This window comes from Camelus ferus, chromosome 5 (assembly GCF_009834535.1).
Source record: "Camelus ferus isolate YT-003-E chromosome 5, BCGSAC_Cfer_1.0, whole genome shotgun sequence".
Taxonomy (NCBI): Eukaryota; Metazoa; Chordata; class Mammalia; order Artiodactyla; family Camelidae; genus Camelus; species Camelus ferus.
Window position 1 is genome coordinate 66,494,348 of NC_045700.1, and position 25,002 is coordinate 66,519,349.

The following is a 25,002-nucleotide window of genomic DNA, read 5'->3' on the forward strand; positions in this document are numbered from 1 at the left end:
CGAAAAATTGTGCTCTACACTGGAATTTGACACAATATTGTAAAATTATTATTACTTAATTAAAAAAAGTTAAAAAAAAAAAAGAAACTAAATAGAGGTAATGGTTACACCACACAGTAAAGGTACTAAATACCACTGAACTGTACACTTGAAAAAAAAAGTCTTGACAAGAAGAAGCACACATCACAAAAAGAAAAAAGAAAGGGAAAACACTACGGATCCCTACGCTGATGCAGTGCTGCTTCATATCTATTCAAACAAATGTTATTTTGCTTCTGAACATTGATTTGTCCTTTTGGGATATGTCTTTTTATAGTATAATGGTCATGGATAATAAGATAGGCAAGTTTTAAAAAATGACGACTTTTAAAAACCTACCAAAATGTGATAAGTTTTTCATTTATTTCTTATTTGTCATTTCCAAGTCTCTGATTTTCTTTTCAGAAAGACCACTCTGTCTGCTGTGAGGGGAGTGAATTAGAGAGGGTCAAAAGTGGGAGCAGAGAGACCTGTCGGGAAACTACTGCAATAGTCCAGGTTAGAAAATAATGAAAGCTGGACATCTGAACAGGATGTGGAAGGAAAGGGAAGAGAATAAAAGATGCCTCCTAGGTTTTGAACTCGAATAGCTGGCAGGGTTGGGGGCAGGGATGGTGATACCATTTAAAATAACGAGAGACTAAGGGAAGAGCAGTTTAGGACTAGGGAACCAAGAGTTCTGACTCAGAAATTAAATGTGAGATGCCTGTTCAATACTGAAGTACAGATGTTAAGCACGTAGGTGAGTATATACTATGGAACTCAGAAGGCTAAAGTTGAGAGTGATGAATTTAAGTCAAGGATATTATTTGAAGATTGAAGTGGTCACTTTGGGGGAGAGTTATAGAAAGAAAAGAGAGCCCCAAACCAAGCTATGGGGCACTCCCACAATTCTGGAGGCCAGATGTAAAAGGCTATGAAGAAACAGCCAGAGAGGTGAGAGGGTTGTGTCACAGAACTGAGAGATGAAGAAAATGTTTCAAATAGTAGAGAGTAATCAACTGCGTCCAATGCTGCTGAGAAAGCAAGTAAGACAAGGATGAAGAGTGACCACCAGATTTATTCACTTGAAATTCCATATAATGGAGTACCTAGGATTTACTAGAATCTATGATAAGTATTTCTCCTACAAAAAATATTTGCTCCTCACAACTCAATGAGGTAGGTTTTATAAATATGGAAAGTGAGGTTCAGAGAGAGCAAGTAACTTATCCAAGATCACACAGCTGGAATTCAATGCTTAATCTGGGTTGACATGAGCTTATAAACTTGTTCAGTTAACAAGTCATATAAAATAGTTTATGACTATTTCTAATAAATCATGATTATTAATGAGAATTCATAATTTGGGGGTACCTATAAAATACAGTGCTGTTGGAAAAGCAAATGAGGTTTATAAATTGAAAAAAAATTGCATTTTCATAATGTGTGAATTTATTGCCTTATATATAAAGATACAGCAACGATGTAAAAAAATTGTTTTTCATGTACTTTAAAATATTTAAATTAATTTTCTATCAGAATAAGGTTTTTAATATTTATATTTAGCTTAAGCAGCTCAAAGAAATGTTTGAAGTTGCTTATCAAGGCTATAATTGGCTCACAAATTAGGTTCCACCAGCCAGCTGCTAAGATGCTTTATACAAAATCGAGGGATTTTTCTTTTCTAATTGAAAGCCACTGATAATATAGGATGCTTGTTCAAAATATGGTATCTGCATTTTTTCAGGAAGCTGATATTAGGTTACTCTTCTGAATTAAAGAGGTAAGCTTAAATGTAAATGTAGGCAAAATGTTTCTATTTCCTGCATGAATGAGAACTAATTTTACACACAGAGAAAAATGTGCAATCTCCTTTTATGAAAAAACTTACTTTCACATTTTCCCATTACTGAAAATAATTTACATTTAAAATGCCAAATTTGCTTCTCCTTCCTGAACAAACACAATCCTTAAGATATTTACTTTTTGGAAAAAATTAAAATTAGAGCTTGATTTTCAACCTGGAGGTGATAGTTATCAAAATAACTGTGTGCTGCCTCATCTAGCACAAAGATTATAAAATGAGTACTCTCAGTGGGATGATCATTCTAAAACCCAATAGCAAATCTCCAGATATTAAAACAGAGATGACAGTTATTCCAGTTCACTTTTACTTTCAACATGTGATCACATTCTGATCCATGTTCTGATTTACCCCTTCTTTGTGGCATTCAAATTCAAAAAACTATCTTCATCTCATATAAAGGACACCTTAAAAAGGAACTTTTCTCAACACTCAAAAGAAAAAAATTCTTATAAAATAATACACTTATTTGAGACTATTATAGACTGGAATTTAACCTGGTCTTAAAGGAAAAGGAATACATTTAGTTCTATTACCCCAATGTAATATTTATTTAAATGGTAGAAATCTTCTTAAGTAATTTCTTTCTTCTTTAGGCATTATTAGCACTTAGTAGCAAAAGATTTCTTTTTTTTTCCATTTCCTAACATTTATTCCCTTTAAACTCATCAGTACAAATTACAGTTCTTTTTTCTGGTTTCAAAGTTAGATGTACACATGCCTCATTCTCATTCATTTTAATAATAATAGTAATAAAACAAATTACCAAGATTTACCATTAAAAGATCTGGTAGCCTAAATAAGGTACTTTCATCACAGAATATATGGTATAATGTTTAGAAATTTTATATTTATGAAAACAATATTTTAAAGGAGGGTATTATTTTATTATTCACAAGACAAAGACAAGATTATTTAAATGCTTCCCATTTAAAAGGATTAAAAAATAAATTCAAGATATATAATGTTTAAAAAATTATCAAGTTTCCCATTTGTAGAGTTACTGAAATCTGCTCTCTGATTGATGGCTTCATGTATCTTCCTGCTAGAGATTTGATGGAACAAGAGATTTGGAATTACAAATTAGAAAACTTGTAACTGGAAAAAGCCTTGGAAAACTTGTCTATCAATTATCTACTGTATGTGAATGCACTCTGTGAATTTAAAGGCATTATATATATCTTAATTATTATTTCCACTACTTTAAAAGTATTTGTATAATGGATGCTGGAAAAAGTTTAGGCTTCTAAAGTCATAATTTCACAACATGCCACAAGGTTAAGGATTGAGAAGTAACTGGAAAAAAATTTCAATGTCCCAAACAACAAAAATAATTCGGATGAAAAAATCAAGGAAATTAATGTCTTTCAGAAACTCGTATTTTAGCCTTACTTTTAGAAGAAGCTACCTACACATTTGGTTTTCCTTCCTATCAGGGAAGAGCTGTACTAAATTGTATGTAATTCTGATAATTCTGCTTCTTAGTAACTTATGTCAAGCAATGTATTTAAAAGCTACTGATACAGAAAATAAACCCACATACCATATTAAGAGGTATGCTATTAAATAACTTTGTATTAAGTGTAATTGAGCCAGTGCTTGGTAATTAATGGAAAACATCAGTTAGAGACCCAAATAAAAGTTTAAATATAAATTAAATCACTATTTTAAAAATGTACAGTTTCAAGGCTGGAAAGGCCTTGCTGATTAGAATTCCACATTATCATTTTTGGATGAAACACAACCTTGTCCTATAGTCTACTAATCTAATTTTGATTGCCTTAAAAAAAAAAAAAACAGAGACTTAAGATACTTGCAAAGCAATCTGAATTTCTGTCGCAATCTTTCACAAGTTTTTCACCTATACTTGACTTTCAGGTATTTCTTAAGCATCTTATCTTTAAAAAGTCTCTCCAGAAATGTAGCTTAGTTTTAGTAAAACAAATTATTCTTAATCTTAGTTTATATAATTTTAAAAGTAAAATTATATAATTACAACAAAAATTACAATGGGCCAAAATGGTTTGGAAAGTGGGCCAGTGGATTGCTGGAGCCAGCTCCCACCAGTTCACAAGAGCTAACTGAATGCTTCTTTTCCCAGGTCTTCATTAATGACCTCACTTCGGTAGCTTGACATCAGCTTGAAATCGGCCATGCTGGGAGTATTTATACCACTGGTATCAGCAAACATTTTAAAATCGAGGCTTTTCCCCAAAGAACCAGGTGTTAAACATTTATCGGCACACAAGTATTGGGCATACAGGTGTCCCTCAGTATATGAGGGGGGTTGATTCCAGGAGCCCCCAAAGATGCCAAATACACTGATGCTCAAGAGCTGTATGTAAAATAGTGCAGTACCTTACAATGATGGGTTCAGTTGGCAACTGCATCTCTGGATACAGGGGACCAACTGTACTAACAAATGGCCTTCTGACCAAGACTCTTCCAAATCCTCTAGGCTTCAACCAAGATATTTTTTAAGGGAAATGGTTAGGCAGAGTATGGTTAAGAAAGTTTTTGCTTTATCTTCAAGAGGGGCTAATGGAGGACAATCATTTTTCATATGTCTTTTAAGTGTTACTGAAATGACACATTGAGTCACATTTTACTTTGACAGAAGTGAAGAGATTATTATTCTTAAATGAGCTGTCAGGTCTAAAACCCATTGATTCTGTATTCTTACCGTTTTGTGATCATTAACAATCATAAGTTCCAAATATTTCATTTCTTCAAACACACCGCGAGATGGCTGTGGAAAATAAAAATGTATGGTTAGAATGGTGTTTGATAGGAAATACCTCTGATGCTGACTGTTTTGTTGTAGACTGACTTTAAATTTCAGAAGAACTCCTCCCTCAAAGAAACTTGGCCAGGGAAATGAAAAAAAGTGACTACAAAGTGTGGGCAAAAAAACAAGTATTCAGAAAAGAACTGTGTTTATTTGTGATTAAAGTACTCATCCAGATAGAGAGGAGCACATGTTGTTCTTATCTGGTTTTTATATGTACAAATATTCTAGACAAAAATGTTCAGTATAATTCTGTTAAAATAATTAAATCTCAATTTCTTTGGCATTAAGATATGATAAAACTACTCATATCTACGCAAAACCTCAAGAAAAACAGCACAAAACTTTAATAAGAATAACATAGTACATCTGGAACAGGTACCAATACATTCATAAAGAAACCTTAATTCAGTGAAGTGAAATTTTCATAATAATCTACTAATTCTCAACCACACAACTTCTCAAAGGAACAAATGTCGACAATGACAACATTCTAAATTCTTCTAAATTTTGATAATTACTAAATAATCCTTTAAGAACAAGGGCTAAGTATCTTAGCTGTCATTTGGACTTTTATTTCTTTTTCAGAGTTGGAAAAGTACATGGTCATTGGTCAATTTATATTTGATAGGGGTAGGCTGCTGTGAAATGTCAGCAGCCTCTGTAAGATTTATTACCAACTACATCTTCAAGAGTAAGTAAAAAGAGATCTCTGAGTTTTAAAAAAACTGAATCAAAAATCCCCATAATACAAACACAGGCTTATAAAAGAGAAGATGATTTGACCTATAGCTAAGTTTTTGATGGTTGGTGGTCTAATTTTTTTCACACACAAAGAAATACATTCAGCAAAACATTACAATGTGCAGTTTTCAGTATAATTACTTATTAAGTTATCTAGTAAATTACCATGTAATCTATATGCTTTGGAATTAATTCTCAGTTACATAGCATTCACCATGTAATTACTAAACAGTTCCCATCATTACAGCTTTTTAATCTATTATGAAAATAGGCTAGGAACATAATTTCAGTTATGAAGCTTCTATACATTTAGTCAATACATGGGAACTGTAAGATAGTTGTTGATTATATAATTACATGATTCTTACTTGGTAACTGTCATGATACTAATGGCCAAATAGATTCATTCTGTTCAGAAAAACACATCCAGCTTCAAAGTTTGGGGTAACTGTTTTTAATTTGAAAATAAATACAAATAAGCATGATTAGCCAACATTTCAAAATCTCTTTTTCTGTTTAGATTTTTTAAAAAGTAGCATCATTTTATATTATGGTAAGTCATATAGAAAAAAAACGAAAAAGCCTGCTGTACTTTCAATAGGAAAAAAAAAAACAAGCTGCAATTTTCATAAGAATAACGCTTTGAAAACAGAGCTAAAACAACACATTCTTTATTTAGATGTCATCAAGATTCACAGAACACCATAATCAGTTTATATCACTTCTAGGGGAAAATTGAATTAAAAGCAACATGCCCATCAGACTCAAATCATAGGGGTTTGGGGTTTTTAGTTTTGTTTGTAAGAGGAAGTTGTCCAACTCTAAACTGCTTTAGGTGTACTTAGTGGTGTACACTGAGCGATGACAGGCGTACAACTTAACTGAGTGAAATAGCCCCGTCTGTGACTCAGTGCCACACTCACATTCACTGCTCTCTTCCGTCTCCTTTTCAACCACCGTAATTCAGGTAAAAAGGGCAACTGGTCACTGCTTTCCATACCTGTGTAAAAGAAAAAGAATACCAAAACTTGTTTGACTGCATTTCAATGGGAGAATGTTTTTAAAATGTTACGCCAAGGAATAGCGGCATTGATAGCATTTTATCATCTCAAAATCAAAATAAACTAAGGTGAAAAAAAGCCTGCCAATCATTAAATATTTCACATTTTCATGGTCACAAATATAATTCAAGGTATAATTTTCTTCCAAACCTTATGTAAAACATAACAAGCTATTCAAGACTCCATGGAATATGCGTATTTGAGCAACAACCCACCTGACCTTGGATATCTGAAAATTTAGAAAAATTCTACTATTTTTAGAATTAAAAATTATATGTGGCATAAGCTTTTGCATAAATTATGAAAGACTTTTGGTATTCATATACAGAAGTAACATCACATACCCCCATGGTCCAAGAGAAGCTTTTGCCAAATCAGCGTGCTTAAGTGCCTCAGTACCAGAGTGTAAGAGACACTACAAGTTGGTTAAAGAACAACAAACTTCCAGGAAAACCTAAGGATGAACCTCCCTGTAAATCACTCTGTTAAACCTGGCCACAGCCTCCGGTTTAACACAGCTTTACTTCTAGGCTTCATATTTCAGTCTTTCCATCAGAAATGACTCTCCACGCTTCATTATGTGAAAGCCACAGTTCACTCCACTGCCCATCTACACTGCTCACACTCCAGATCTCAAACCAGTTCCACTTCCCAATAAGCCTGCATGTCCACCGAGTTCCACCAAGTCAACGCTCCCATTACGTAAAATAGAGTGGCTCCTGTAACTAAAACTTACTGAGATTCTTCAACTGCTTAGAATATTGTCCCACCAAGGTCTTCTGGATGATATGTGGTCGACCTGTGCTTTTCTGAAACACCAAAAATTGCAATCAATTAAAAAGGAAGATGTGATCACACCTCTAAGGAATAGTGTTAGCGTTTTCTCTAACATCCTTCCTAAAATGGAACATGTATATGCTAACGCTTTAGTTATCAAAAATGAAAAGCGTATGTCGTATTGATACTTGAATTTTAAATAAAATAGAGCATCATCCAATTGCCCCAGTGTAGACAAAAGCATAGTTTCATTAGCTACTCTTAAACCTGAGCTTTCTTCAAAGGCATGAATAGGAAATTCACAAGAAAGAAACACAAACGGGTAATAAATATATTTTTTAAAAGATGAATAATTTAATACTCCTTCAAAATGAAAATAGAAAGATATATGAGTTTTGGCCAACAAGTTGGCAAAGGTTTAAAAATTACAATAACCATAGTCAATTATGGTTGCAAGGCAAAAAACACTCTTACAAATTGCTGGTAGGAGTACACTGATAGTGTAGTTCAGAGAAAAAATTTAGCAATTCTGTCAACAGTCTTGAAAATATTCATATCCTTTGCCCTAGATATTATACTTTTAGAAAAAATGCAATATCCATCACTATTATTAGCTTCCATTACTGAGTGCATAGCATGTGCCAACTTAATCTTCACAGGAACTCCATACAGTGCATATTTTATCCCCATTTTACAAAAAAAAAAAAAATGAGGCTCAGAGAGATACATTATTGAGTTACAGTTATATTACACAATAATGATCCAATTTAGTTTTTTAAATTTGGGAACGGATCATTGAAAAACTGAAAGAATGTACACCGAATGGTGAAGAAAAGTTATCTTCTCTACAAGAGAAGGATGAGGTGATGGATAATTATTATTTATTTCAGTATTTTCTTATGTTCTTTTTCCAAGTTTCCTACAACATTTTATAATCAGAAAAAAAGTTATTTTAAAAGGCGTTCTTAATAGATTACATAAAAGACTTACAATAATTAAGAGTTTTGCTTTTCATTTATTATTTGAGAAATAACATGAATTCTCACTAGAAATACTGCATCCATATTACTTGACTTATTATAAAGCATTTTGAAAATTAATAATAATAATAAACTGAGCATCAAAAAAATCTAAATTCAAGGATAGTAAACTCTTAATTCTGGCAGCAGGTGAAAAACCATAGCTGGAGTGATGAAACTCACACCTAGATCAGCAACACAATTTTAAAAACTGACTAAAGTTTCAAGCACTGTTCCTTTCCCTCTACCCATGGTGAAGATGAGGATAAATCATTACACTAATGAAAGGCAGTCAGTAGAAGGAAGGCAAAAAAGAAAAGGCATTAAGCATATATCAATCAGCTCCTGAAGAACATGATTCTGGGTTTAATAATACAAAATCAATGCTTTAAACATTATGATAATAACAGTTTATAAATCTCTTTAACGGTTGAATAGACATAGGCACATATATTTATTAATTCATCAAACTTGTAAAATTGCCCTATTAGGGATGCATTAAAAATTATCGCATTTTACTTATTTAAAAACTCAAGGCTTAGGGAGTTGTTATTTTGAGGTTTTTTGTTTTGTTCTTTGGTTTTGTCTTAGAGTCACCAGGCCATTAATCAATACCAGAAATCAAAGTCAATTTTTTGCTGTATGAGTCAAATAATTTTGCTGTATACAAGTTATCTACTTATAACTGTAAGAGAGGAAAAAATATTTTACTTAATCAAAATGTCTTTATCTCGGTGTGGTGGGCATCATAACCTGGTAATTTTTATAATTACTAGTTGAAAAATAATACTAGTTTATTCAAACATTAACCATTTAAAATTTAATGACTTTTCTGCCTCAAATTTGAAATTACCCCATATTCACACATACATTGCCACATAAGAAAATAAAGGTTTGTCTGTTCAACTATTATTATCAAGCCTGAATGACTATTTCCTGTCTCAAAATTTATTTTATCTCCATTTGAAATCTCTAAATATAGAAAACATGTTCTGTTCCCCATCAAATGCTTGCAACAGCCTGACTCTACCACTTTCGAAATATTATTTTCCCTTTAGCAGTTCTTTTCACTAATATGACTTCCCTACTGTTACCTCTCAGTGTCTTCATCTCCTACCATTCTCCCCTTGTCCACTCTTCTCTGAGCTAGCTGGGTTCCTCGCAGTTCCTAGAACATACTGGGAACACTCCTGCCTCAGGGCCTTTGCCTTTGCTCTTCTCCTGCGACACTCTTCCAGCTCCCTAATTTCCTGAAGGTCTTCATTCAAAACTCACCACCTCATTGTGCCCTACCCTGGATAGTTAATGTAAATTTTAACTCTCCTTTCCACCTTCCTGAATTCAGTTTTCCTCCTTAGCATCCCCTATCTAACATACCATATGTAATCACTTACTCACCTATTTATTCCTGCCTCTGACCCTATAGACTACAAGCTCCACTAGGCTCAAGCTCCAAGTCTACTTTATCCCCAGCACCTAAAACAGTACCCAGTATTCAGAAAGCCCTCATTACAATATTTACGAATATACATCAAATTTTAAATTTGGTTGCATTATAAGAAAAAAATTTGGTTGCACTCTCTCAGCAAGCCACATGATTAGAGTACATGATTTCTTTTTTCTTCCAGTTTTTTTGAGATATCACTGACACATAGCATTGTATAAGTCTGAAGGGTACTGTTGTGTATTACATGCCCGGAACTTATTTATCTCATAACTAGAAGTGTGTACCTTTTGATAACCTTTCACCTATTTCTCCCACCAGCCTCTGGTAACAACGAATCTGTTCTCGGCTTATGAGAGTTCAGTGTTTTTAGGTTCCACATGCAAGCGAGATCATATAGCATTTGTTCTTCTCTGGCTGACTTATTTCACTTAGCATAATGCCTTCATGATTTCTTATCTAGGCTGCTAAGCTGTACATGACTCTCAATGTTATTTTCTTCCCAATCACAAAAGAAAACTAAATATTGTATAATTTAATCATAGTTCAACCCACAAATTTCCCCCCTGAAGATTCTTAGACTCATAAAAGTTATGGACTTGCTTACAGTCATGGGATTATCTAAAGGCTGAGAGAAGGAAAGCTAGTTTAAAGGAAAAGAAACATCCTCTCTGTTCTCTCAGTAGACTGGAAAGAACTGGTCTTACCTTCAGAAAACTTAAGTGTGATATCTGTTACTATCCCTCACGGGTATGTGACCTGGGATGTGCAATTTAAGCTTCAAAACTCACGGTATCATTCTAAGTTTGAAATAAGGTGCTATAGATAAATGCACTTTGCAAGCGACATGATTGTCTCTCTACTGCTCAAAAAAAAAATGCTGGAAAAGTAAAACATCATAAGGAAACTGATGTCACAGTCAGACTTACCTCATCATGAATCAGCTCCAACGGTTCTATCATATACACAAAGGTGTCGTCTTCAAACATACCACTAAGACACAAGGATCCACAGAGGAGAGAATTAACAAATATAGCAAACGGTATGTCTTTTAAAATAGTGTATCTGAATAATACCTTTTTATAGTGCCCCAAGTGAATTCACATATCTGTATGGACTCACGCTGTGGTCCCAGCACTGCACTAGATAGCATATAGGCTACAGAAGGTGTAAAAAATGTACACCAAGAGCATACTCATCATACTTGACATAATTAATTTTTGAAATTAAATGGACAGATAAGATCAAACCGGGATAGGACTACTGATGTCGTTCCAGTATCTCAAGTTACTATCACAGAACTATATACAACTAGTACAAACTTGTTATGCAAATCCAATATCATCGGTAAGAAAATAGGTTTCTCACATATAAGAGTAATCTAAAACCGTCTAATTCTGAAGAAGCAAACAGAGGTATCTTTATGCTTGCAAACTGTGAATTTCCATTAAGACTCTGTGTCGCAAATCACATTTAATTTTGAGGCACATCGGATTTTTTACAAAGTGTGGCGGTAAGATTTTCATGGTCCTTTTCATCACATGGCCACACTAGACCTTTACATGCAGTGCTACTGTGTTCGAGGCTGGAAGGCACCTGCAGATGCTTTTTAAGAGCCTGCCTGGAAGCCAAAGCATGAGTTCCTCTCTTGCAAACCTCACCCTTGCCTGGCTACCTCCTACTTATCCTCAGGTTAACCTGGCTGATAGGTCCTCTGGGACACACCCCTTTGAAACCTTCTGGACAAGATTCAGACATCCTAAAGTCCCTGTCCTTCCCCTTCACAGTACCTACCAAAATGGCAATTAAACAGTAATCTGCATAATCACTTGTGTAATCTCTAAGTCTCCTGCAAACTCTTAAGTGTTAAGAGAGCAATGACTTTGCCCTCCTTGTTCATCACTCCACATCCAGTCTCTAACCCAGGACTGGTACAGAGGAGTCTGTGAAAGAAAAGATGGAAAGGGTGAGTGGATGAACTGCAAGTTGGTTCTCCCAATGGAGAGTGCCACGTACTGAAGTCCATTGCAGGTCGACAGAGCCACCCTGGAGTTCTCTGATACCTCTGATGCTTCCGTGGTAGTAACAGTGCTCTCCACCCTGCAACGCAGAAGAAGACTTAATTGACAAACTCTGCTCTCTGCATCATGGTTCACCCTTTGGGATGCTTCTATAAAGCAAAAAGAAAGGCAGGGGCGACCCCAGAAACTCCTCCTGGTTGATAAGAAATCTCAAAGAGTACTAGGCAATTTTTCAACTTTTCTATAAGGATCAAGTGTATAGTAAACGTAATGAAGGAGAAAAGGCTCTAACAGAGGAGTAAGACACCAATGCAACTGGACCAACGTGACACACCTTTCTTAAGCATGGAAGGGCGTAGACACCTACCAGATACGGAATAAAGTCTTCTACGTAACTGAGGAGAGCCTCCCTAAAGGTGCTGTTTAAAATCGTTCTTGATGGAAAACTACATAAAACTTTATTATTTGCTTTTCTACCTTTTAAAATCAGTTTCAAAATTTTTTTTAGAAATAATACATGAACTTAGTTTTCAAAGTCAAACAGCAGCTGCAAGGCCTATTTAAAAAAACACAGCAGTTTCCTGTCCCCTTCTCTCACCAGCTCTTTGGCAACCTTTTTTTTTTTTTTTTTAACACTTTTAGCTGTTTCTTCTGTTGTTTACCTACATATTTCTGAATGGAATATTTACACTGTTATGTCCTAATTTATTTCACTTTAGAAATTATCTTCCTAACATAGACTCTTGAAAACCCCTTTTGCCCCAATACATTCCAAGACACATCACAAGTTTGGAGTTAAATTGATATCTAGTGTTTGTATTATGACTATGAAAATATTGCTCATAGCCCTGTCACTATGATTACATTTTGTTCTTGCTCCATTTAAAATTTTTTTGAGAACTTTTTGCTTCTCCATGTATTTATTGTCTAAAACACTATCTACAACTCCTCTCCTGTGGTCAAACGTATCAGGTGATTTGTCATACCCATTTTGTTCCTGGGGACATTCCTCTGTGCAGCTACCATCCAGGACTTGTCTGTAGCATCATCCCAGAAACTCCTTTGCCCCCTTTCTGTATGGAATCCTAGACCCCCTGACTTCTGCATTCATGGTCTCTTTCTCCCCTTTACTGGAGGTCCACATCCTCCTGCAATTTCTTGGGAAAGTATCCATGGAAGATACATTTGGTGAGACCTTTCACGTATGAAAACTTCTTTTTCTGTCTTCACACTAGATTGATGATTTTGGGGGGGTAGAGAACTCTAGATTGAAAATGATTTTCTCTCGGCATTTCAAAGGCATGGTGCACAGTCTTAAAGCTTCACCTTGCTAAGAAGTGGAAATTATTCTAATGTTAGACACTGTCTGTACAATCTATTTTTCCCTTTTCAAGAAGACCATAGGAAATTCTATTCATGTCCATTTTCACGAAATCTCATGATGTGCCTCAGTGGGGGGTGTTGCTTATTAATCGCACTGGGTTCTCTGTGGCACCTTCAAACCGAGACAATGCATGCACTTCCGTTCTGGGAAACTTTTACTATTTCTCTAATAATTCCCTCCTTTCCATTCTTCTCCATAAACTGAGCTCTTCTACAGAGTAGAGAAGGGATGGCTGCCTGGCTACACGGCGTAGGGAGTAGATCAGGGATTTAAATACCATCTCCGTGTAGACTTCCAGCCAATCTTTCTGTTTTCTGGCACCTTCAGTTCCTGGGTCTTTCTGAGTGAAGTAACACAGTTGGTTTGGCTCTGCTTCTTTTTGCCCCAGTGGAATTCAGCTGAGCAAGAAAAACTCAAACCTAAGACAATCACCCCCTCACCCATCTGCTTTCTAGCTCCTACAATTTTACGGACACGTCTTAACAACTGTCTTCTCTTCTCTTGTCTGTATTCTTGTGGGTTTGCATCCTTTTTAAATTCCTTAACTGTTATTTGAGTGGGTTACTATGAGGAAATAGAGATAAATATAAGCATCAAGTCGACACTGTCTAAACCAGAAGCTTCCCATTCCTTTTCTTAAATAGAATCCTGACTTTAACTCTTTTCTGTTGCTTTGCAGTCTTCTTGATCACTGCTTATTCCACTGTATTACAACAGTTATTTAAGTGCCTAAGGGGGGGGTCACTCACACATCAAAAGACCACTCTCCAACCAACTCAGTTTGTTTCCTTTTAGTAACTGTAGTATAAATTTTCAAAGTTGGTTGTCTAAATTTGGAATTATAATCTTGTTAGTATCTTGTGAAGGGTTGCTTTTCGGTTCTCAAAAAGCAACTCTGTATATAAATCTTGACTTTTATATAATATGTCAAGTTCTGTTTGCATTTTCAACTTTGGAACTTATAAGGACAAATGGTATCACACATTTCAGCAATTTGAGAATCCAGGTCAATATTCTGCAATTAAATTCCAGACTCTTAACATGATTCTAAAAACAACCATAGGTAACTGTAAATTCCATCAAATCGGTTACTTAGCACTTTGTGTCACACCAAAAGGCTATCTTAAGTCAGGTGATTGTTAGAAGTGCATAGCAAACACTGTCATATTTACCTGACCTTTCTAAGAAAGCTATATTTTTTAGAGTTTTCTACAAACATTTTTTTCCCTAGAAAATACTTCCAAATCCTTTCCTAGATTTGAGTTTCATTCACTTGCACTGAAAACTGAAGACTGATGCTCTCTCTCAGCATAAAGGTCATTGGTACCCGTTTTAATTAAGGTAGACTATTACCTGAAGGGAACTGTTTTATAGTTCCCTGTATATCTGGGTGTGAATCACCCTATTTTCTGGACTTAATAAATGTGACTTGCCGTAATATCTAATCCCTAATGTTTACCATCATAAGAAAGCTTTAATATCTAAATTGTGTGGTTATATCAAGTACTATAAGCAATTTGGCAGGTTCGAACTTAGTAATATTAGAGGACTTTGTGAGTTTCTTCTTGATAAATTTATACCAAGTTTTTGAGAGAGCATTACCAGAAAAACACTATTTGGCAACTCTCCAGATCTAAGCAGCATTTTGTTACTACCACTACGAAGTAACATCTTCAGGCACTTCCTATTAAATACATCCCAGTTGAGAAGAGGCAGTTCCTTGTGGGTAACAGGAATGACAGGAGTGGGTCAGTGCAGAGAGGTCTCGTTAATGAGAACACTGAATAGTCGGCTCCACCCAAGGATCTAACCCTCCTGCACACTCACATCTCACAGTACTGCTGTCTCTGTATCCAAATGAGGAGACGGTCACAAAGCGCTAAAAGGCTCTGCCGAAGACAGCAAAAAGCCAACTGAATCCCACATCTTCACGCTCGTAAGTCAGTGTTTCTTTCTCCAGTCAGGAAGGCTTCAGAACTGGCCAGAGATTCCGAGATCACCACCTGTGAGTGGGTCACAGGTCTCTGACTAGGCAAACAGCAGGCAGGAGGACCAAAAAGGGCTCATTCAGCACGGGACACAAGTCTATGTGTGTCCCCATGGGCATCAGCATTTTCAGATTTAAAACTGTCAGTCAGCTACTGAAATTCAACAAAAATGGAGCACCTGATAAACGGCAATTATTGGCTAGTCAAGGGAACTTAAAAATCCTAGTAAGTATGTGCCCCAACTTTCTCAGCCCACCACCTCCACACAAAATTCCACAAGCCAGAAAACGCTCAAACAGCCCTGCTGGAAACCGTCAGGCCACTCCTGCAAGTAATGAAACACTGAAGCCATGTGCATCCTTTAACACACTTCCTAATCAAATGTGGCTGGGGCAACAACTCTGTGAGTCTAAGTGATAACAACTTGGAGGGAAAAAAAAGACTTGGTTCCCTGGTATTATTGACTGAATGACAGGAATGATTTGATTCTACTCACTTCAAATAGAATCTACTGGAAACAGAACGTATTGTTTCAATATAATTTATTTTATTTGTGTCTGTTTAATTTACTCATCTGCTTCAGGAAAGTTCAATTAGCCGATTATTATCCTCATTGCTTAAGAGACCCTCGTAAACCTGGGCATTTATGATGACCAAGTACTGATATTTTCAATCAATTCCTGTACATCTGGATAAACATTTGAAAAGAAACTGCATAGGCCTCATCTCACAGATGTGTACATTATGATATTCTAGGTGCTGAATATGGTCATTAAAAACTCTGACACTACATTCAAGTGGTTATTCTATATGCATATCTTTAAATACCTCAAACTTATCAACCAGCAGGAACCATCAATCTATTTAAAAAAATCACTAGGCTGGTTGCAAAAGAGGAATACATTTTAAAAATCTGTAACACGCACATATTTGAATTTGAATATTGCAGAATAAGGATATGAAAAAATATTTCAGAGAACTGGGGAACTTGCGATCCCAACACCAGTTTAATTATTTACCTTCACTAAACTCAAGGGGAAGAAAATGTTCAAGCTTTAGAACAGTTTGGCTGCACTATGCATATCTCTAACGCTATATAAATTTTTAATAGTTCACACTAACTGTACTGTTCAAATTTAAAACAGCTTCGTGAGGAGCCAGTGCTGTCTGCTCTCTTGAGTTCATGAGGAGTTTTTTTTTAAACCTTCCAGCCAGGAGCCCTGCCCACAGAGGCCCATTCCTTCTAACAATTCTTGCCAAGAAGCCCTTGTGGAAGAATTAGCTTGAGCTGAACCATAATGAGGATCTGATAAGGAAAACACAAAAAACACACTAGGAGGGCGACGTGACTAAAATGGTAAAGGAACAAAGGCTGGGAATAGAATATAGAACCCACAAGGGCAGGGGTTTTTATCTGCTTGGCTCACTAAGTGACAAGACCAGTCTTATAAGACCAGAGGATTCGTGTTTGTTGAGACAGTGGGTAAATCAATGCCCATTTCCTACCTGAGATGCTTTTTATTTTGAGGCACTCTTTAACAGAGTGCAATTCACTGGTCTTCAGTATATTCACAGAGTTGTGTAACTATCACCACTAATTCCAGAATATTTTCATCACCTCAAGAGGAAATCCTGTACCCATAAGCAGTCATTCCCCACTCCCCCTTTTACCTCCCATCTTCCCCCAGCCCTTGGCAACCACTAATCTACTTGCAGTCTCTATGAATTTTCCTATTCTGGACATTTGAAGTAAATGGAATCACACAATATGCGGTCCTTTGCAATTGGCTTCTTTCATTTTGCATAATGTTTATAAGATTCATCCATGTTGTAGCATATATCAATCAGTACTTCTTTCCTTTTGATAGTTGAATAATATTCTTTTGTGTGGATATACCACATTTTGTTTATTTACTCATCAACTGATGGGCATCTGAGTTGTTTCCACTTTTTTGCTATTATGTATAATGCGGTTATGAACATCCATGTACAAGTTTTTGACTGGACATACGTTTTCAATTCACTTGGATATATACCTAGGGTAGAATTGCTGGGTCACAAGAAAACTACATGCTTAACTTTTTAAGGAACTGTCAAATTATTTTCCAAAGCAGATCCACCACTTTACATTCCTACCAACAGTGTATGGGGGCTCCAGTTCTCCGGATCCTTGTCAGTACTTTTTATTTTTTTTATAGAAGAATAGTCAGTTTACAATGTGTCAGTTTCTTGTCCATCTCTTTGATTATGGCCATCCTAGTGGGTTTGAAGTGGTAGCCACCTAAGTTTAAAACCAAATGAGAGAGGGACAAAGGACTGAAACAGAGATCAAAACATCACCTTCAGTTTTGATAGTGTAATAGTCGAGGAGAGAATGAGCTGAGAATCCAGTGGGTCTGCTAATGCTGCTCCATAAGTTAGCCAGACTTACCCACCACAGCACAGACAACACAGGATAACCAGAACCTACCCCAACCCACCCACACTCTCACCCTCAGGGGCTGTCACAGTACAACTCAGAACAAGGGAAATGAGAAAATGTGCTCTTCCTGTAGGGAGGTGGCTCTCACCAACAAAGGGGAGGAAGGGACAAAATACTTCCCATCAGTGAAGTCGCTTTTCCTTCCCTGGGCAGAAATGAGCATGGGGACAGGAAGAAGCCAAGGTGAGAAAATAGAGCTAGGAAATGACATTTTCTCCACCCAATAAGGAGAAAGATTAGTAAAGGGAAGTAGGGACAGAAGCACTGTATCTACCTATTCAGTCTGACACTGGTAGCTAGGAGGCAGTTCTTTTTATAAGGAGAAGAGAAACCAAAGTATTAGTAAGCACTTAAAGTTAACGGTTCACTTACAAGGGATTTAACAGAAATATATTAAATTTGAAAATAACTCTTATACCATCCTATTGATGCCTAACTCCTTTAGAAGAACTGAAATACTCAAAATTAATTTATTTTTAATAGGCTTACCATTGAAGTTGACCAACAAATCAACCAAGTTGTTTTGTCGTATGGTGTGTGCAGAGCACTGCTAGGAACTCTTAACAAATCTATGGCTCTGTTGTCGGTGCGGAACAAATCTAAACCTCCCATCTGTTTGCTAATAAGTAATGCCTGGCACCTATTCTATACTGCCTACATAATTCGTTGACCTCTCCAGTTTCTGTATTTGTTTCCCAAGGAAAGAAGCTGATTTAACCCACTTTCATTCAATAAAAGTAAAAGCTAAAGACATTAGCTTCTTCTTAGCTAGAAGTGGGAACTAGATAGGGGCTTGGTAGTCATGATGTGGGAAAACCTAGACAAGTTTCTTCAAAGTGTCATTCATCATTTTGTTTGAAACTCATTCCCAGAATATTTTAAATGTCCACATTTATATTTAACTTCAAAGCCAAGCAGACGATTCATGATTGTGTTTCTCTCTAGTCATGTGAATTAACTCTGTGTGTGTGTGTGTGTGTGTGTTTTGTGTGCATGAACTTTTGTCCAAAAAGTTTGAAGCCTTTGGAAGAATGGTTGTACATGCATAAAAACAGGTTTATTTAACCTAATATGTAATTCTTTCATATTAATTTCCTTTTCTGTTACTCTGTACAAGGATTTTCTTGAACAACATGGAAGGCAATGTGAAGTATAAAAATATCCTTTTAAAAATATGTATGTCATGGTAGTAGGAACATAAATTTATACAAACTTTCAGGAAGAAAAACTGTCAATATGTAGCAAAAGCCTTAAAAATATACCAAATCTTTAACCCAGAAACTTTCTATTCTCAAAATTAATCCTTAAGCAACTATTAAAGAAGCATTCAAAATGTATCTGGAAGGCCTCTCCTTAAAGTTATTCGTATGGTGAAAGATTAGAAACAATCTAAATGTCTATCACCATGGGCTTAAACAGATTATAGCAAATGAATTGGAAACAGTATTATACATTTTTTAAAAAAAATAAAAGTTTAGAAGATTTTTAAAGCATGCTGAAGTGTTTATAATATTATTAGATTAAAAAATCCTCGCACAAGATAGCGTGCACCATAACATCTTGGGGTTTGGGGTAAATATGTAGATACATACCCATAAAAAACAGACTGTTACCATTAATTCATTACCTATAAAGCAAGTTAAGTTTGGGTAGAATGGATTGTTTGGAGAAAACGGGTCATAAATACGAGGAAAGTGATGAACACAAAAACAAACTGCAATGAATCCTCCTTTTGCCAGAGTTAAAATACCCTCTGTTTTAAATTTCAGTTACAACTGATGTGAGATTTGTCATGTCTTACTAATGATAAGGCCTCCACTTGGGACCTCAAATGACCTCTAGAGGCCAATCAGCTACTCCATTTATTAAAAAAGAAAACAAAACAAAAAAGAGAGACCTTCTTAGCGAGAAGTTTGAATCAGGTCACCATGGCCTGCAAAGGTGTCTCACTTGCTGAGTCTATAAAGTCATGCAGTCCTCTCTTCTCCAGACTCCCGACTCAGCACCCGCAGTGTTCAGGGCCCCGGCACAGCAGACAGGAGCTCTGGTTTGTACCAGTGCCAGGCAGCACTATTCCCGTCTCAGTTTAGCATCCCTGCTCACTTGCCACAGCGTTCACTTTTAGGGAGATTCAACAACCCGCAAGATGCATCCTAAGGCAAGAACTCACAGACTAGCAAGACCAATGGACGGAATTTCTTAATCTGGGGCATAAAATTCAAAGGTTTGGAACTCACATCAAATTACAAGTGTGCCCACTGTTATTCGGATAGCTATAAATCCTGAGAAATGCCATCACTCCTGGGCAGCAATCACAGTTCAGGATGCCTATAAACATTCACTGAGAGGCTCTCAGACTGACAAGCCCAGTTCTCTATGCTGTCCAGCCCAGCAAGCCCACATCTGAAAGGCCCACTTGTGTGCCAATGTTCGTTAGCGACAGAAAAAACAAATCCAGTCACGTTTCCCCACTTTGTTTTGTGTCCCTGCTTGCTCCCATGCCCGTGGCATCCGTGGACGCTGCTCAGGCTCAGTGGCACTCTGTGGACTTCCTAGAGATCAGAGTCTCTGCATGTAGCCGCCCACGGATCTTCACCCTGACTGGTGGAGATCACGGTGCTCCTTAGGTACAAGTAATCTCTCTCTCGTTTTAATCTAAACCCACTTCTCCTGACTGATTCTCCGTGAAGAGAACAGTGAATCTCCAAATGAAGGAAGTCAAGCACCCAGCTACCTTTCTATTACAATGCTTGGTGGCCTTGAGAAGATTTATTTGTCCTCTTCGCACCTCAGTTTCTTCCTTTACACAACAGAAACAGTAATACCTACTTCCTAGAATTGTGACGATTAAGATGGAGAATGTTCCCTAAATCTTCATTTCCCCATCTGCTCTCTGTCCTTCTTGGGCACAAGTCACTTGGACTGGTCACTCTAACAGCCCATCCAGTCTGATCGTTCAATTTCTCTGACCATGTGCCTGGCTGCCCAGTGCTTTAAGGTGCTGCTATGGAAATACAGAGCTCCTAATACACTCACCTATGTAAGATGCTGTATGTACACCCAAAACAATAAACATTTCTTTATTGGCCTGAGTCTCTAATGTTATCTCAAACATTTGTAAGTTTTAATCAATTTCTCCTACATTTATTTTAAATTTAAAAATCGTAGCCTTGTATAAGAGGCCAGATTATTTTAGTGATACAGACAACCAAACAATGCAGGGTGCGGTGAACAGTTCTGTGATTAAGTGTATTTATATGACAGGATGTCCATATGCTATTGACCATACCTTAGAGTACTGCGGTTTCCCATTTTCGTAGTGAATCTCCACATAATCAGAAGACAGCAAACCACTACAAAGGAAAGAGAATAGAGTGATTTCCACATCTAAGGCACTCGGAGGTTTAAAAATAACCAGCTCAATAAATGAATGTGAGGGCCATGTGTTAACCACAAATGGTTCCAGTCCAAAACAGGGACAAAGCAAGTGATCATCAAGCATCTCAAACGTCATGCAGCAACAAATCACTCCTCAATCTGTTTTTAAAAAAGACAAAATATAGATCATTTAAAGATGAACTCCTTTTATACACACATTCATCGTTTGATTGATACGTTAATATGGAACAAACAAAAAGGCGGGTAACGGGAGAAGACAGGTCCTATAAAAATACAATTAATGCTGTAAATAACTGGAATCTCAAAACAATCACTGAGGAAGAGTATAGAGTAAAGGCCAGACAGAAAATATCTGAGGCTTTTCAGGCCACACGGTCTCTGGAGCAGCCACTCAACTCTACTGTTGTGTCACATTAAGTAGCCACGGGCAACATGTCTGTGCTCCAATAACTCCTCATTTATGGGCACTGAAATCTGAATTTCACATAATCTTCCCATGTCAGAAAAGAATTTTCTTCTTTAATTTTTTTCAACCATTTGGAAATTAAAAAAAAAAAAAAAACATATTTAGCTTGAGGACTGTATAAAAACAGAAAGGCTGGATTTGGCCTGCGGACCGTAGTTTGCCAACTCCTGGAACAAAATAACGGTTACAAATATGGATTTTGAAGTCAGAGTGGGGTTTAAAACCTCATCCAGCTCCTCATTAGCAGTGTGACCACAAGTAAGTTACCCAACTCAGCCTTTACAAGAGTCAAATGGAGACAACAAAGAGTGTGACTCTCACAGACACCAGGAGGATTTGATGAAAGCACGCGCAGTGCTCAGCGCTGAGTATGTGCCCAGTAACGGGCTGAGGCTGTCACCATTCTTAACTCAACTCCTTCAAACACACCTCTCCCTGTACAACGTGGGAAATACACAGCACGTGCCTCCAAAGGGGCGCTGGACTCTGACGGCATCTGGGTTCCTGTTTGGGCTCTGCCACTAGAAACACTGCTAACAAGAGAAAACTCACATCGACCGAACACTTGCTGCGTCCCAGCCACTGTTCTAAGGACTATAACGGTATGACTCATTCAATCCCAACAGTAACTGAAGGACGACAGTAAGCTCCACGATGAGCCAGATGTGCGCCCTACATTTAGGCCTCCGTTTCCTCTTCTGCAAAAGGCAGGGTTGCAGCAGGCAATGCCTCAGGCCCCTTCCTGCTCTGACATTCAATTTCTGTAATTATGCCTACCAGGAGGTTTACTGTTAGGAAACCCTGACACGACTTCTTTAACAGAAGTGTGAGAGGAAGGACCCAATGATTTTGCATCATTTTGAGAGTTACACCTGATGAGGTTCTAAAACGACCCAGGGAGGAGGGCTGAGGAGGAGGCTCGGAGCCAGTCAACAGAAGAGCTGGGAGCCACATTTGTGCCTGGTCCAGCCTGGTTCCCGCAGAAGCTGAACGGTAACCTTTACAACACGGAAATAAAGCAGATGCTTGGACCGTGAACAGGTTTCTCCACTGAAATTACTAATCAAATGGGTGTCTACGAATGATTCTACATTTGAAACTAACTTATAGTATGTCCACTCATTCCCTTTTAAAAATCTTAGTAATCATAAAGGTAATGACAATTCTTAGCTTTATATACTTGGGAATAATAGCTGAGAGGGTGCAGAAACTTCCAGTTAATGAAGTCAGCCACACAGCACTGTGAGTGTACATAAACAGCGTTGTTGATGGTAACGTCTCTCTGAGGAATGTTTCCGCAGCATCAAGAGGCCAGGAGGTTGCACTAACTGCATTTTAATTACCTCTCTCTAAAGGTAATTCGTTATTTTCAAAATTCTCCACCACACGATCCCCGGAGCATGTCTAACAGTTGAAAACAAAGTTATTTTAGGTCCCTAGTTTTGTTTGTAATTACAAGGGCAGGTAAGAACCAAACCTGATAAAGATCACTTTAATTATTGCATTCTTCGCTTTTCAGGGGCCTTTCCCCCACCATGGGCATACCTATTTCTAGTATCTCCCACATTTGAGAATCTTTAAGAAGACAACTAGCTACTCTTCTGTGAGCCTATGACAGACCCTGAGATGAACACAACACAGAATGTACCCCATCACTACACTCCACTCTCCCTCCTCCTATAAACAGCACCACGCCCCCATCTGCTCCATCCTTTCCTCTTTTCGGACCATAGCAATCCCTCCCTTAAAACAGTTTCTCTCACCTATCACAGTGTCTCCAGCACCTGGCAAAAAGCCTAGTGTAGCTGATTAACATTCGCTTAATCAACATTTGCTAAGTGAGCAAACATCTACCAACATCCGCTCTATGCCAGGCTGGTACCAAGTACTGGGAAGTTGGGAAGAAGAATGCAACTCTGACACTGAGACCAAGCAAATCGGCATAAACGTCTGAGATTAGTCATCTCACCCGAAAATATTACTTGTAATCTTCCCGAAAGTGAATTAATATCAACTGAAGTGTAATCTAATTATAAAAGTCTTAAAGTAATTTTGAAATAAGAGACCTTTCACTGATGGGCAGGTAACACTGAAAAGGAAGAACTGAATCGTTAATTTGCGGTGGTCTGTCTCCAGCCCCACCCAGCAGAGAAGGAACAGGTAATCGGTATCTCTGGATGCCTGAAGACTCATTGTCTGTCAATCTCTGCCTGCATATGCTCTCCAAGGCCTTTTCTCCACCTCTGCTCTCTGTAGTTTCTCTAGCAGAATTTCCTGTTGGAAACAGAATGTTCTAACATGCCAATATTAATCTATTTAGCAATTATGGTCCCAAGCATATTGTCATTTTACTTTGTTGAGCAACCAACTGGGTGTTTTGGGGGAACCAAAGGAAAGAAATTTCTAAGCATTCTGAAGTATATATCATTTTTTAGTCATTTAAGTTACAGAAAAGCTATACACCCCAGCTACTACAGCACTTTACATGCTGGTGAAAAGAGGGCTGACCTTTGGCATAAGGAGAGATAATTGTATGATGGAAGTCAAAGCAAAGTGGAAGAGAGTGGAAAAACTGGAATAAGGAAATTCTCTTTTGATTATTGTTATGAAACTCACTCACTCAGCTCCTTCGTGGTGAATCTGCACCACAAAGGTAGTAAAAAGAACTTGAGCTCTAAAGTCAGACAATATGATTTTACTCAAAGTATGACGAACGAATGTAAGCACCCAAAGATGCTGAACTCTAAGAGCAGGAGAATGGCAAGACTACTAAAACATGGCAAATGAGCAAAGAATCAGATCAATGACAGGGACTGTGGCAGACACAATGCTGAGTCTCCACCAAATTCCGTTTCATGTTCCCCTTCCTGGCACAGTAAGACTACATTTCGCATTCACTGATAAGCTCTAGTAGTTCTCCACTAGCATCTTTAGGATTTTCTATGTATAGTATCATGTCATCTGCAAACAGTGATAGTTTTACTTCTTCCTTTCCAATTTGGATTCCTTTTATTTTTTTCTTTTCTAATTGCTGTGGCTAGGACTTTCAAAACTATGTTGAATAAAAGTGGCAAGAGAGGGCACCCTTGTCTTGTTTCTGATCTTAGAGGAAATGGTTTCAGCTTTTCACTGCTGAGTATGATGTTAGTTGTGGGTTTGTCGCACGTGGCCTTTATTATGTTGAGGTATGTTCCTTCTATGCCACTTTCTGGAGAGTTTTCATTATAAATGGATGTTGAATTTTATCAAAAGTTTTTTCTGCATCTATTGAGATAATCATATGGGTTTTATTTTTCAACTTGTTAAATGGTGTATCACACTAATTGATTTTTGGATACTGAAATATCCTGCCATCCCTAGGATAAATCCCACTTGATCATGGTGTATGATCCTTTTAATGGATTGTGGGATTCAGTTTGCTAGTATTTTATTGAGGATTTTTCATACATGTTCATCAGAGATATTGGCCTGTAATTTTCTTTTTTATTCTGGGTATATATATTAAAAAAACAAAAATAGTAATTCGAAAAGATACATGCACCCC

At 37.1% G+C, this 25,002-nt stretch overlaps 1 protein-coding gene across 1 annotated transcript in view; it reads right to left on the reverse strand.

The window, feature by feature from the left end:
* Window positions 1-25,002, reverse strand: part of ADAM23 (ADAM metallopeptidase domain 23) — a 157,203-nt gene that overhangs the window by 53,724 nt on the left and 78,477 nt on the right. Inside the window, 7 exon segments of the mRNA XM_014557126.2 lie at window positions 4,569-4,634; window positions 6,341-6,417; window positions 7,215-7,287; window positions 10,648-10,711; window positions 11,735-11,769; window positions 11,771-11,818; window positions 20,883-20,946. Coding sequence (XP_014412612.2) covers window positions 4,569-4,634; window positions 6,341-6,417; window positions 7,215-7,287; window positions 10,648-10,711; window positions 11,735-11,769; window positions 11,771-11,818; window positions 20,883-20,946 — 427 coding nt within the window.